This window comes from Erpetoichthys calabaricus, chromosome 13 (assembly GCF_900747795.2).
Source record: "Erpetoichthys calabaricus chromosome 13, fErpCal1.3, whole genome shotgun sequence".
In the NCBI taxonomy this organism is placed as follows: Eukaryota; Metazoa; Chordata; class Cladistia; order Polypteriformes; family Polypteridae; genus Erpetoichthys; species Erpetoichthys calabaricus.
Window position 1 is genome coordinate 38990343 of NC_041406.2, and position 14697 is coordinate 39005039.

Consider the following 14697-nt stretch of genomic DNA (forward strand, 5'->3'; position numbering starts at 1 on the left):
ACAGTATAATGATGTTTCATTTCGGCTAAGCTTTCAAAGCACTGCTGGGAAAATTTTCAATGACTCCCCAGATTATTGTGCAAATACGTCTGCCAGCCTCTCTCCATTATTGTCCAGTTCAGGGCTGCAGTGGTCAGAGCCTACCCCTGGAATCCACCCTCAATGATGTGCCAGTTCACTACAGGGAACACTCACGAGCACAGCCACACTCACTCAACACCATGTCAGTTTAGAGTTGTCAAGTAAAATTAATCTACTTTAACATATCATTCTCACAAGCAACTAATCCAGTTCAGAGTACGAAGAGCCAGAACACGTCTGTGCAGCATTGAAAGGACAGGAACCAACCCTGGGTGAGTCACAGTTCATTATAGGGGACAATCAAGCACGAAGCCACCTTATATAGGGGCAGCTGAGAGCTGCCAACTCATTTTACACAAATGTCTTTGGGATGTGGGAGGAAAATTAAAACAATGGAACAGCATGCAAATGTCACACATTGATCATGCCAAGATTTGAACCCAGGACTTTGAAAATGTGAAACAGCAGCATGAACCACTGCATCAAATGCAAATGCATCACTGGTCTGGTTGGATCTACACGTTAAGGCAGAAGGAAGGCTGTGCTTGTAAATCTCCCTCTAAAGTCATTGTGTGACATTCAGGAAGTCACAGAGTGAGGACTGTAAGGTGTGCTGTTTCTTTTTCCGAGAGCCTGTTGGGATGGTGACTATCACAAATTGCAGTTTGAGCTTCATCAGCCAAGGTCATATGATTAGTTTATAAAGTGTTCTCCTTATACTGCTTTAAAACGGACTATTGTTTAATTTGTAAAGAGCCTTGTGCCCTGTTCCGATGCCATAAATTATTTGCGCAGGTCATATGCGATAAGAGGAATTCCCCAAGAAAGAACAATTACACAAAAGCAAACAGGACAAAAGCAAACAGATTCACACATACAGCACACAACGAAACCCAATGTTAGTTGACGTTTCTGGTTGTTCCGTCTCTCGTGGCACTTTCCTATCTTTTGTTAGGCATAGTTTTGCAGGGATCATAGCCCCTAAAAATAAACAAAGCACACTCTTGAATAAAATATCTGAGAAGGGCCTGCAGGGGGCGCACCAGATCTCCAAACCCGACACATACAGACACCAGGCACAAGTCCAGCAACACACATGTTTTAACTTCCGCTGTGGAAACCCTTTACTTTGTTGCCCAGTGCTCAGCACAGTACAACGCACCACTAAACAGCAGAGTACAGCAGTTTCTCTTCTTCTTTCTCCTTTTCTCTCTCTCCGTCTTCTGCCTCCACTCCTCCTCCAGCAAGTTTCGTTCTCCTACTCCCGACTCTGACTCGCTTGAGTGAAGTGAGGAGGTCCCTTTTATGCTGCCACTGGGAACACTTCAGGTGACACATCAGCATTATCTAGAAAAACTCCTAGGGGTGGTGGAAGCCCATAGTAGGCCTCTGCAGCTCACCCTGGCACCCCCACGGAAACCAACTGGGCTGTGCCAACTCCCATGGAGCCCTGAAGGAATCCAAGGCACCACTGCAACTTAAGGGGGCTGTCACTTAGTGCTCCGGGGGAGGCAGTGCCTTGTGCACATCTGCTCCCCGGTTCTTACTTTATGATGGTCTCCCGGCCAGAAAAGGACACCAGCCGTCCATCACAAGAGGAAACGGAAAGCAGATGGCTACAAGAACACCACTCTTTGAAGGCAGCATCATTACAAAGCAACTGGTAATAACTATTCTTGCAATGCTAGACATCTTGTGATTTGTTTCCCATATTTTGTTTTGTTGCACCTTGCTGTCAAATATGGAGTGGGTGAAAAGTCAGCTGGCAGGTCACACTCATCCTCAAGAGAGACGTTGCTGGAGGAACATGTGAGACTGACAGGCCAGGCTGCACCTGATGGGCCTGCTTTAAGCCCTCTCAGAAAATAACAGAATTAGACAACTACCTGCACAAAAGCCGACAGAGAGCAAGAATCATTAACAATTAATCAGAATTACTCTAACTGGTGTATGTATAGAAATATAACATCTGCAAAAATGTCTGTTACTGCTTGGGCTTTCTGCTGCAGACTTCACACATACTATAAAGCTGACTTGAAGCACAGAAACCTAAAACGAAAATGCAGTGCTGTGAAAAAACACGTAACCCCTCGCAATGGTATCATTTTCTGGAGTACTTCATATTTTCTATAGTGAATTTGGCCAGGTCTTTATACCTGAATAGGCTGAAGTAGAGAACAGAGGAGAGTCTAAAGATAAAAAGACTCCAAAGTTGAGCGCATCTTTTACTTATTTGGTGTACCAGATAATCAAATATGCCATCAGATCTAAAAACATCACTGCCCCCAATATGTTGGATAATTAAAGTCAGTCTTTGAATACTTGGGTTAGTAATCCAGCGATCAGGTGAGACTAACTTTGAATTACTGAACTATGGCCCTTAAAATATGAGTGAATAATAATAATTCTTTGCATTTATATAGCGCTTTTCTCACTACTCAAAGCACTCAGCAATTGCCTTGGGCCTTGCTCAAGGGCCCAACAGAGCAGAGTCCCTATTGGCATTTACGGGATTCGAACTGGCAACCTTCCGATTGCCAGTGCAGATCCCTAGCCTCAGAGCCACCACTCCGCCTATGCCAGTACACAACTTCTAGAGGCACTTCACGTCGCAATTAAAGGAAATTCTTGGAAATATCTGAGAAAATAAATAAATAAAAAGTTGTTGATGTGAATTATTCTTTAAATGTATTAGGTTTCTGGGCTCAAATAAACCACAGTCAAAGCCATGCTGTCCACCACTCCAGACAATAACCAATGTCTCCAAGAATGACTTTATCTGCCAACAATTCCAAATTAGCAAGAAGAACAATTCTACTGGAACCCTCAAAGAACCCAAAGTCTAGATTCACACCTTTGCTTTTTTGCACGCATTAATGCACATTCATTTTCACAGGTTGACGTGTCTTCATGCGCTGTTCTGCATACATCTGCTTCTTGTTTAATTTAAGTGTGTAGGAAGGAGAAGAAATACGCACCATATCAATTTTTTTTTTTTAACTACACAGCACTCCTCCACAGTGATAAGAACAGGTCCCACAGAATATAATTAATTTTACTTGGGTGCTATGAATTAGCTGCGGTAGGCAGATGCTCGAATACTGAAGGGGACTGCAGAAATGGAGAGGTCTGCAGAAATCTGAAGATCTGCTGTGTTCTCAAGTCCATCGTCACAAAGGCAAGGTGCAAAGACAGGATTCACTGTAGACTGGATAGTAGAAAAACAATAATAAAAAATACTTCACGTCAAATTGTCCTAAAGACTGCTGTAACATTGATCAACAGAAATATTGCTTATAAGAGAAACTTTTTGGTTCACATTAGTGTTGTTATGTGTGTCCGATGAACAGCTAACAGTGCATTTGACAGTAAAATCTTCACACCAGCTGTCAAGTGAAGCCAAGTCAGTGTCACGACTTACAGACACTTTATTGTATTAGGATCTGAATGACTTGCCATCATTGATTGGCTCATAAATTCAGCTCTGCAATAGAGGAGTCTACAAGTCTACATTGGAATGGAAGAAGAAAAGGACAACTGAAATCCTGGAATGGCCCAGCCCAAAAACAGACCTCAGCCCCACTGATGTGTGGTGATGGCACCTTAAAGAAGTGTCTCAGCTCAAGTAATTACTGATATGATGCAGTTTTGTAAGGAGCATTGGGTCAAAATTCCTGCACTGCCTAACAATAAGCTTATCAATAATAAAAGGAGATGCTGGTATCGAGTTACAGTTGGAAAAAGGTTCTAAGCAGTTTTTATGCCAAAGGGAAAATTCAAATTTTACACAGGGCATACATTAAAAAAATTAATATGAATAATTTGTGGCTGTGCCTAGATTTTCTTCAAAGACTCGGTAAGATTTTCCAGAGCTGCTTATTCCAATCTATTGTGAAAAGTATTCAATAATTCAGAAGATGAAAGAGGTTGTAAGTAAGGTACATTTTCAAAGCACTGCACTATGAGAGGAACGCCATTCATCCTGAATTTCGATCCCAGGTCTGGTCACTGTCTGCATGAGGACTGCATGTTCTCCCTGTGTGTGTGTAAGACCTTTCTCTGGTTACTCTTGTTTTACTCTCACATCCACAAAGACAAGTGTGTTAGCTTAATTCTAAATTGCCCTGGTGTCATCCATGGGTGTGCAGTACTTTGTGCCAGATACTTTTGGGATTGGCCCTCCTGTCATCCTGAATCACATTAAATGAGTTTGGCAATGTTATGTTATATACGAGGGGGGATCCAAAAATAACGCAAAATTTTTTCTGGAGGCTGGAGAGGAGTTAGTTCCGACGTTTGCCGTTAGGTGCGTGTACTAGACTGCCCTCTGTATTATTAGGCCAAGTGGCATCCTTGAAATGCTCAAGCGATTGCGTGATGCAGTGCGGAGAAAACGACCTGAATTGCAGCAATCAGGCGAGGTGCTTCTGCATCACGATAACGCTCCCGCTCACACAGCACTGAGTGTGCGGCAGCTTCTCATGAAAAATGGGATGACAACGGTTTCCGACCCCCTCTACTCCCCGGACCTTGCACACTACAATTTTTTCTTATTTCCAAGAATGAAGAGAGACCTTAAAGGAAAGCCTTTTCAGGATGTAGAGGAGGTCAAGAAGCAAACGACGGAGGCACTGAATGCTATTCTTTGCAAGAATTTCAGAACAGTTCTGAACAATGGAAAAAGCGGTGAGACAAGAGTATTGCGTCTCAGGGAGAGTATTTTGAGGGTGATTAAAGTTTGGAAATGTTCTGAGAAATTTACGATTATTTTTGGGTCCCCCCTTGTACTAGGTACACAAATTAAAGAAAGCTGCTGTGATAGTTGATATTTTTAATTATACTGACTTTCTATGTTGCTTTATACTTTTGATATTGCTATTGCTTTCAGCCTTGCTTGCTTAAATGGTATTTTACCTTCAAATCCCTCAATATATTATCAACAAGTCTTGTTTGTCTCGTCCATGAAGAAGTGTGTATACTGTACAGAGAAGATTGCGCTTTTAGAATTTTAGAATTTGCATCATAGCAACTTAAGACCTAAATGTTTCTTGAGCTTAAATTCTTCTTCTTCTGCTTTCGGCTGCTCCCGTTAGGGGTTGCCACAGCGGATCATCTTCTTCCATATCTTCCTGTCCTCTGCATCTTGTTCTGTTACACTCATCACCTGCATGTCCTCTCTCACCACATCCATAAACCTTCTCTTAGGCCTTCCTCTTTTCCTCTTCCCTGGCAGCTCTATCCTTAGCATTCTTCTCCCAATATACTCAGCATCTCTCCCCATGCACATGTCCAAACCAACGCAATCTCGCTGCTCTGACTTTGGTGATAATCAATGTGAACTTACAGTAAATAGTCAAAAGAGGTGTACTCTGCTCAGCCATTATAGTATGATCTGGCAAATATCTGGAAGTCTGAGAAGTTTACATATTGTTAATTCCATGTCTAGTGATTCAAGCACTCTACTAACAAAGGTAATGTGTTTTTGCTTGAAAATGAATGTAGATTTATATGGTGATCACAAACTGAAATATTGTATTTCATACAATCAGTAGAAGTCAGAAATTGTTATGCTACCATAGAAAACCTCTTTTATAGGATTTAATATATAAATGTTTCATATAAAAATGAAGTGCAACATCAGCGTCAAATTGCTTCTTGAACAGGTATGTGTTGAGAAATGGAGTCCAAGCCTCTAAATAATGCAAATTGTTGATTTAAATTACAGTGACCCATGTAGCACACAGTGAGCAGATCTTGTAGCCAAGTACTGGATCGTACCTCTTCTCTTACCTTCTGTCATCTGAAAAAGAGCAGTTAAGGGGCTCCAGCACAAACAGTATTTTGGCTTACTAACCGCACTTGACAAATGTAGTTGTCTAGCTCTTGGACCAGTTTCATTTTATAACTTCAAAATTTGAGAACAGTTGCAAGAAAACAAACTAATGTTACAAGTCACCTGACATTCACAACAACCTTACATCTGGTGGCTCTGAGGCTAGGGATCTTCTGCCTGACGGTTCAAATCCTGTAAGTGCCAGAAGTGACTCTATTCTGTTGGGCCCTTGAGCAAGGCCCTTAACCTGCAATTGCTTCATCCTGGGTATGACGTTAATCTGCATCCAGTCCTGCAAGCAGGTCTTCCAACTTGCAGGGAAAACTTGGGGGTTGGTGGCCACCGTAAAAAACCTCACACTGTTCCAGTGTGCTGCTGAGGCATCACCTGCTGCACTCGGGTCCCATTCCAGGTGGCTCGTTGTGTGCAGCAATGTGCCATCAGCGCATGCTCCCAACCTACGTCTGCACTTGGCTCTCTTTCTGTTTTGTCTCACCTTTCTATGGAATGACCCTGTCGATGCAACTCGTTCGATCTTTCTCTCTAGTGAGAAAGAAATATAAAGCACAAAATGCAAAACAGAAAAACAGAATACTAGGTTAATGCTAATGCACTGAGGCAGTGGCTGTAAGAACCTTGAATAGTCTCCAGCTTTTGAACTCTGGCTAATTAATGCAACTGCCGCCTGTAATCTAATTAGTGGTCTTACCACACCACCATTAAACACAATAAGACACTTATCATAATTAGTGAAAGACAAAGGGTACAATTAAACTAATAAAATAAACTAAAAGAAAATGGTTAACAATAATGAAAAAAAAAAACTAAGCAAAACTGAACATCTCAAGAAAAAGAGAAAAAAATATGATACAAAAGCAACAAGAAACAAAGTCCCACGGTGAGAGCAACAGCAGACCATAACAAGAAGACAGTTACCAGAACCTGGAAACAAACATTCAGGTCTGTGGACGTGTTTTGTTACCAGGAAAAGAAAATCCGAACACATTTCTCCAGTTTTGATGTCACTACACTGGTTACCTGTGTCATTCAGAATGGACTTTAAAATTCTGCTTATGGTTTATAAAGCTTTAAATAATCTCGCCCCGTCTTATATATCGGAATGTCTGACACCTTATATTCCAAATCGCAACCTCAGATCCTCAACTGAGTGTCTCCTTAGAATTCCAAGAGCAAAACTTAAAAGAAGTGGTGAGGCGGCCTTCTGCTGTTATGCACCTAAAATCTGGAATAGCCTGCCAGTAGGAATTCGCCAGGCTAATACAGTGGAGCACTTTAAAAAACTACTGAAAACACATTACTTTAACATGTCCTTCTCATAACTTCACTGTAATTTAATCCTGACACTCTGTATATCCAATTCATTATAATAACTATTCATTCAAAATTTGTACTAACCCCTACTCTCTCTTCTGTTTCCTTTTCCGGTGTCCTATTGGTGGTGGCTTGTGCCACCACCATCTACCCAAAGCACCATGATGTTCCAACAATGATGGATGGATTAAAAGCCAGAAGTCTGTATAACCATCAGCATCAAGTGACTCCGTGAGAACCCTAACTACAAAGAGGACTATTTCATTTATGTTAGGTAGAATGCCCAAAGGGGACTGGGCGGTCTCGTGGCCTGGAACCCCTACAGATTTTATTTTTTTCTCCAGCCTTCTGGAGTTTTTTTTTGTTTTTTCTGTCCACCCTGGCCATCGGACCTTACTCCTTTTTATGTTAACTAAGGTTGTCTTATTTTAATTTCTTATTTGTCTTTTATTCTTCTTTTCTTCATTATGTAAAGCACTTTGAGCTACTTTTTGTATGAAAATGTGCTATATAAATAAATGTTGTTGTTGTTGTTATGTTCTGGTTTGCTAAACTCTCACAAGTGTCAATAGGCAGAATGAAAAAAACAAGTCCAGGAGATGAAAGTAAAGGAGAGGAAAGGAAAGGAAGGAAATGGGAAAAAAAAGGAGAGCGGATAGAGATCTTGTCAGGGGTTAGCCAACGTCACAAATGATGGTTGGAAGTCAGAAACTGCAACAGTTACAAAACCTGAAAAAATTGTAGTCAAAATATGAGCCAGAAACACAAAGCCTAAGGGTCTAAACCAGAAAGACAACCTAAATATTTAGTAATCAGAAAGCAGAGTTTTTTTTTATGTAATCCCAAAACTAAGACACACAAGCTTCTGAGTTGCGATGTTAAATACTGTCACATAATAGCAGCGCACTCAGTGACGCAGGCAGAGCAATGTACTGTAGATATATACAAAGTGGTCATCAGCATCAAGCACGACATGGCAGCAAGTGTGGCAAAAAAGCAGTTAAAATTGTGCTTTGATGACATCAATATAACATTAAAATAATAAAAACCTAAAAATGGAGAAAACTATTTCTTTAGGCATCAAAATGTAGTTTTACAACATGAGTCTGCTTATTGACACTATGGTGAAATGTAATTGATGTGGTAAGAAGATATTTTTCCATTGCCCAGGAGATCACCACTTGTGATGTTTACACAATGCTTCCAATAAAAGTGCACTTTTAAGCATAATATTGGATTTTTGCAACTACAACCCAATGATAAAATCTCCTCGGAGTTCTTGAATTATTGCTCTTTAAGAAGTGAAGACTTCTCTAAAGTTGCAAAAAGAAACTTAGAAATGCACATCTCATATTTAGGACTGCAGTACAAAGCAATGCAACCACATTAGAATCAAACAATTGGTCTTATCATCCACAGCTGCCCCTTGCTGATCTCATACTGTTCCTTGTGTAACATCAGCAGGTAGAGTAATCCTCAGCACTGAATCTCTTGACAAACTCGGCTCAGTCATCAGTCTGAGATCTCCTCTGAGCCACAGCAGCCATCATATTGAGAACCCAAGTTTCATGAATGACCCTAAAAGTGGTGGAATGCTAATTGCTGAATGTGATGATCACACCTACATATTTGCACACACCTGTTCTATATTTGTTATGTTCAATTTCCTCAAGTGTTTCCTTTACTTACAGTACGTACCTGTGTATATATCATTATATAAATATATAGGATGTATTAAGTATACATGGCCACATGTCTTGGACACTCGGGTGAAGAGAGGGGCGGAGCTGTCAACTGATCACCACCTGGTGGTGAGTTGGCTTCGATGGTGGGGGAGGATGCCGGTCAGGCGTGGTAGGCCCAAACGTGTTGTGAGGGTCTGCTGGGAACGTCTGGCAGAGCCCCCTGTCAGAAGTAGCTTCAACTCCCACCTCCGGCAGAACTTCGACCACATCCCGAGGGAGGTGGGGGACATTGAGTCCGAATGGGCCATGTTCCGTGCCTCTATTGTTGAGGCAGCTGACCGGAGCTGTGGCCGTAAGGTGGTCGGTGCCTGTCGTGGCGGCAATCCCCGAACCCGCTGGTGGACACCGGCGGTGAAGGATGCCGTCAAGCTGAAGAAGGAGTCCTACAGGACCCTTTTGTCCTGTGGGACCCCGGAGGCAGCTGATAGGTACCGGCAGGCCAAGCGGAATGCGGCTTTGGTGGTTGCTGAGGCAAAAACTCGGGCGTGGGAGGAGTTTGGGGAGGCCATGGAGAATGACTTTCGGACGGCTTCGAGGAGATTCTGGTCCACCATCCGGCGTCTCAGGAAGGGGAAGCAGTGCAGTGTCAACACTGTATATGGTGGGGATGGTGCGCTGCTGACCTCGACTCGGGATGTTGTGGGTCGGTGGGGGGAATACTTCGAAGACCTCCTCAATCCCATTAACATGCCTTCCAATGAGGAAGCAGAGCCTGGGGACTCAGAGGTGGGCTCCCCCATCTCTGGGACTGAGGTCACCGAGGTGGTCAAAAAACTCCTTGGTGGTAGGGCCCTGGGGGTGGATGAGATACGCCCGGAGTTCCTCAAGGCTCTGGATGTTGTAGGACTGTCTTGGCTGACACGCCTCTGCAACATCGCATGGACATCAGGGACAGTGCCTCTGGATTGGCAGACCGGGGTGGTGGTCCCCCTCTTTAAGAAGGGGGATCGGAGGGTGTGTTCCAACTACAGAGGGATCACACTCCTCAGCCTCCCTGGAAAAGTCTATTCAGGGGTCCTGGAGAGGAGGGTCCGTCGGATAGTCGAGCCTCGGATTCAGGAGGAACAGTGTGGTTTTCGTCCTGGTCGTGGAACAGTGGACCAGCTCTATACCCTTAGCAGGGTCCTGGAGGGTGCATGGGAGTTTGCCCAACCAGTCTACATGTGTTTTGTGGACTTAGAAAAGGCATTCGACCGTGTCCCTCGGGGAATCCTGTGGGGGGTACTGGCCCCCCTGATAAGGGCTGTTCAGTCCCTGTACGATCGGTGCCAGAGCTTGGTCCGCATTGCCGGCAGTAAGTCGAACCCGTTTCCAGTGAGAGTTGGACTCCGCCAGGGCTGCCCTTTGTCACCGATTCTGTTCATATCTTTTATGGACAGAATTTCTAGGCACAGCCAGGGTGTTGAGGGGGTCCAGTTTGGTGGGCTCAGGATTGGGTCACTGCTTTTTGCAGATGATGTTGTCCTGTTTGCTTCATCAGGCCGTGATCTTCAGCTCTCTCTGGATCGGTTCGCAGCCGAGTGTGAAGCGGCTGGGATGAGAATCAGCACCTCCAAATCCGAGACCATGGTCCTCAGCCGGAAAAGGGTGGAGTGCCCTCTCAGGGTTGGTAGCGAGATCCTGCCCCAAGTGGAGGAGTTCAAGTATCTCGGGGTCTTGTTCACGAGTGAGGGAAGAATGGAGCGTGAGATCGACAGGCGGATTGGTGCGGCATCCGCAGTAATGCGGGCATTGCATCGGTCTGTCGTGGTGAAAAAGGAGCTGAGCCGCAAGGCGAAGCTCTCAATTTACCAGTCGATCTATGTTCCTACCCTCACCTATGGTCATGAGCTATGGGTAGTGACCGAAAGAACGAGATCGCGAATACAAGCGGCTGAAATGAGTTTCCTCCGCAGGGTGTCTGGGCTTTCCCTTAAAGATAGGGTGAGAAGCTCAGTCATCCGGGAGGGGCTCAGAGTAGAGCCGCTGCTCCTCCGCATCGAGAGGAGTCAGATGAGGTGGCTCGGGCATCTGATCAGGATGCCTCCTGGACGCCTCCCTGGTGAGGTGTTCCGGGCACGTCCAACCGGGAGGAGGCCCCGGGGAAGACCCAGGACACGCTGGAGGGACTATGTCTCTCGACTGGCCTGGGAACGCCTTGGGATTCTCCCGGAAGAGCTAGAAGAAGTGGCCGGGGAGAGGGAAGTCTGGGCATCTCTGCTCAAGCTGCTGCCCCCGCGACCCGACCTCGGATAAGCGGGAGACAATGGATGGATGGATGGATTAAGTATACCGTATGTACTGTATATAGCACTTCTATACATTGCCCATATTTTCATTGAACTGACTTAAGTGTGCTCAAAATGAATATGAAAGCAAGATGAGACTATTTAATAAAATCAAGTTTGTAACAATAGCCAAAATTATTTCCCTAGCCATCCTGGAAATGGCAGGCTGACAAAGGCAGGTCATCTGTAATGAAGTCTTTCGCGTAGATAACTGAATCTCATTTAAATCTCATTTATGTGGACTACAGCACATCCAGATAAGTATCTTCTATCATTTTTTTCATTAGCAGCTGCAAGTTTGTGTTAAGATAAGTTACAAAAAGATCTGTACCTTTTCCAAAGCGTCTCTGTCAGTCAGCTCTTGAACTGCCAAAAGCTTGATCCTGAAAGAAAAAAAGTTACAAACTATCAATTTTCCTTTAGTTAATACAATCTGGTGCTATAAAGGGTTCCAAGTAAAAACATCTCTCATGTCAATCTGAAAACATCCAACAAGATCTTAAACTACCATTATGGGAAACCGAAGCACATACACCCAGCTGGTTTTCCTAGGACTGATATAAAAGAATTGATTTTCAGTGTGATGGACTGGTGCCTTGTCCTTCCCTGGTTCTTGTCTTGCATCCCAATATTGCTGGTATAAGATCTCTCTCCTGTGAGCCTTGACTCAAAGGTCTTCTGTTTTGGGGGTGACTTTAAAATCTTTTTTGTGGTCACCTCAAAGCTGAATAAGAATGATTTTAGAAGTGGCTAGGTATATAAAGGCTTGTGGCTTTATGTTTTTCCAAGATTCATCTTAAGCCTTCTGTAGTCCATAAAGGATCCACTTTCATAGGTAGACACTGGGCTGCTTACTGAAAAGAACAACACCATCCCATTCCTTCCAATGGGGGAGAGGGCAATACAGTGATCCCTCGCTATATCGTGCTTCGCCTTTCGCGGCTTCACTCTATCGCGGATTTTATATGTAAGCATATTTAAATATATATCGCGGATTTTTTGCTGGTTCGCGGATTTCTGAGGACAATGGGTCTTTTAATTTCTGGTACATGCTTCCTCAGTTGGTTTGCCCAGTTGATTTCATACAAGGGACGCTATTGGCAGATGGCTGAGAAGCTACCCAACTTACTTTTCTCTGTGTCTCTTGTGCTGACTTTCTCTGATCCTGACGTAGGGGGTGTGAGCAGGGGGGCTGTTCGCACACCTAGACGATAGGGACGCTCGTCTAAAAATGCTGAAAGATTATCTTCATGTTTCTACCTTCTGTGTGCAGCTGCTTCGTGAAGCGACATGCTGCACGGTGCTTCACATACTTAAAAGCTCAAAGGGCACGTATTGATTTTTCACTCTTTGTTTTTATCTCTCTCTCTCTCTCTCTCTCTCCCTGCTCCTGACGAGGGGGTGTGAGCTGCCGCCTTCAACAGCTTTGTGCCGCGGTGCTTCCCATACTTAAGCCAAACAGCCCTATTGATTTGTTTGCTTTGCTCTCTGTTTCTGACAGCCTGTGCTCCTGACACCACTCCTTTGAAGAGGAAGATATGTTTGCATTCTTTTAATTGTGAGACAGAACTGTCATCTCTGTCTTGTCATGGAGCACAGTTTAAACTTTTGAAAAAGAGACAAATGTTTGTTTGCAGTGTTTGAATAACGTTCCTGTCTCTCTACAACCTCCTGTGTTTCTGCGCAAATCTGTGACCCAAGCATGACAATATAAAAATAACCATATAAACATATGGTTTCTACTTTGCGGATTTTCTTATTTCGCGGGTGGCTCTGGAACGCAACCCACGCGATGGAGGAGGGATTACTGTAATGCACTTCCTGCCAGACCAGGTGCAATGCAATGTCATTCCAAGATTAAGTGCTGCCATCTGTCGTTCAGGAGGTGTTCCACCCTCTTGCTCACATATGTTTAGTTCTTTACGTTAGGATGCTGTAAACTTTTTTTTTCAGATTTGAAAATTTTTTAATGTTATTGCGATACCATACCACTACGATTTTCTGTAGTCTGTATTTTTTGTAGCTGCAGCCATTTTGGAGAGGTTTTCCTAGGCACAGCCATGTTATTCATACTAAAGCCTTCTGTTGCTGATCACATGCTTCCAAAGCTTGTCTACATGTGGTATCATTAAGTCATGGTTATAAAAAATTGCCATATGATGACAGAAACATCTAAATATTAAGGCCAAATTCTTTTTTGACTTACAAAAAAAACAAAAACACCACAGAACTTTTTTGCTATGATACTTATTTGATTTTTGATTTTGCTTTCTGGTCAGCTTTTTGGTTTCAGCCAACAATTGTTTTATCATCATGTGTGACACACTATCAAATTCCTTTTAGCAGAGGAATCTCTTCTGCGTCCTAAAACTAAACAGATTATCTGAGTGGACTACTGGGTCATCTGTCCTCTACTGTCATGGGACAATACTGCTACTGTCTCTAGTTTGACGACTTACTTGGGCCTTTGTCTTTTGCCACCTTTTCCTACAAGGCAACTCATTACAGTATTTATTTGTTAAATAAATATACATTGACCACTAACATGGACTCAGCAATTTAACTTTTAAATATTTGTGCTGCTGGGAGATACTGTGACCCAGTGGTATGGCTGCTTCCTTGTGACAGGGAGGCTATGGTTCACGTCCTGAGTGCTCCCTGTGTGGAGTTTGCATGTTCTCTCCATATCTGTGTCGGTTGCTTTTGGGTGATCTGACTTTCTGCCAAAGTCCAAAGACATGCTGGTTAGGGGCCTGGCAAAGCTAAATTGGCCTGTGTGTGTGTTCACCCCATGATGGACCGGCCACCTGTCCAGGGATGGTTCCTGCTTTGTGCCCTATGCTTGCTGAGAAAGGCTCCAACGTCCCCCCGATCCTGCGCAAGATGGTGAACAGATCGATAGATATTTGTGCTGCTTAAGAAACATGAATAAAAAAAAAAAGGTTCACAGGCTTTTAATGACAAGTGAGTTACTAACTAAAAAGTGCAATCTAAATCTTAATCACATTAAAACATTGTACATATTCTAGTAGCAAATCAAAACCACCAGTCAGTGGATATCATTATGTTTATTACGTTTACAAGAAAAAGGCAGCAATGCTTAAGCCCACTAAACATCAGCACTTTAACAACACACAGGTCTCCACTGTCACTATGAAATTATATTTCTGAACATTTGCACTGAATATGAACACAAAGTAATTCAGCATAGTGTGGTAATGTGATCATGTCTGGGTGCTCCATGGGCCTTTGTGTCTTCTCACGTACAGCATGACCCCACCACAGAGGAGTGCCAAGGACTGCAAGCAGGATAGCCTCACAGACGCTTTTTACACCTCAAAGTCAGATCTCCTTGAGCACATGGTCCAGGGCTGACAATGAGAGGAGAAACTAGTTATAATGCCAGAAAACAATCAAGTGTTCTCTTTCAGGCTATTTA

At 43.4% G+C, this 14697-nt stretch overlaps 1 protein-coding gene across 2 annotated transcripts in view; it reads right to left on the reverse strand.

The window, feature by feature from the left end:
- The window catches only part of eepd1 (endonuclease/exonuclease/phosphatase family domain containing 1), a 121488-nt gene that overhangs the window by 38947 nt on the left and 67844 nt on the right, over positions 1-14697 (reverse strand). For both annotated transcript variants that reach the window (XR_007936638.1, XM_028818141.2), the window contains exon 2: positions 11590-11641. Coding sequence is in view for 1 of the 2 variants with exons in the window: in XM_028818141.2 (XP_028673974.1) it covers positions 11590-11641 (52 nt within the window). In the remaining variant the exon portion in view is untranslated. The remainder of the gene's footprint in view (positions 1-11589; positions 11642-14697) is intronic.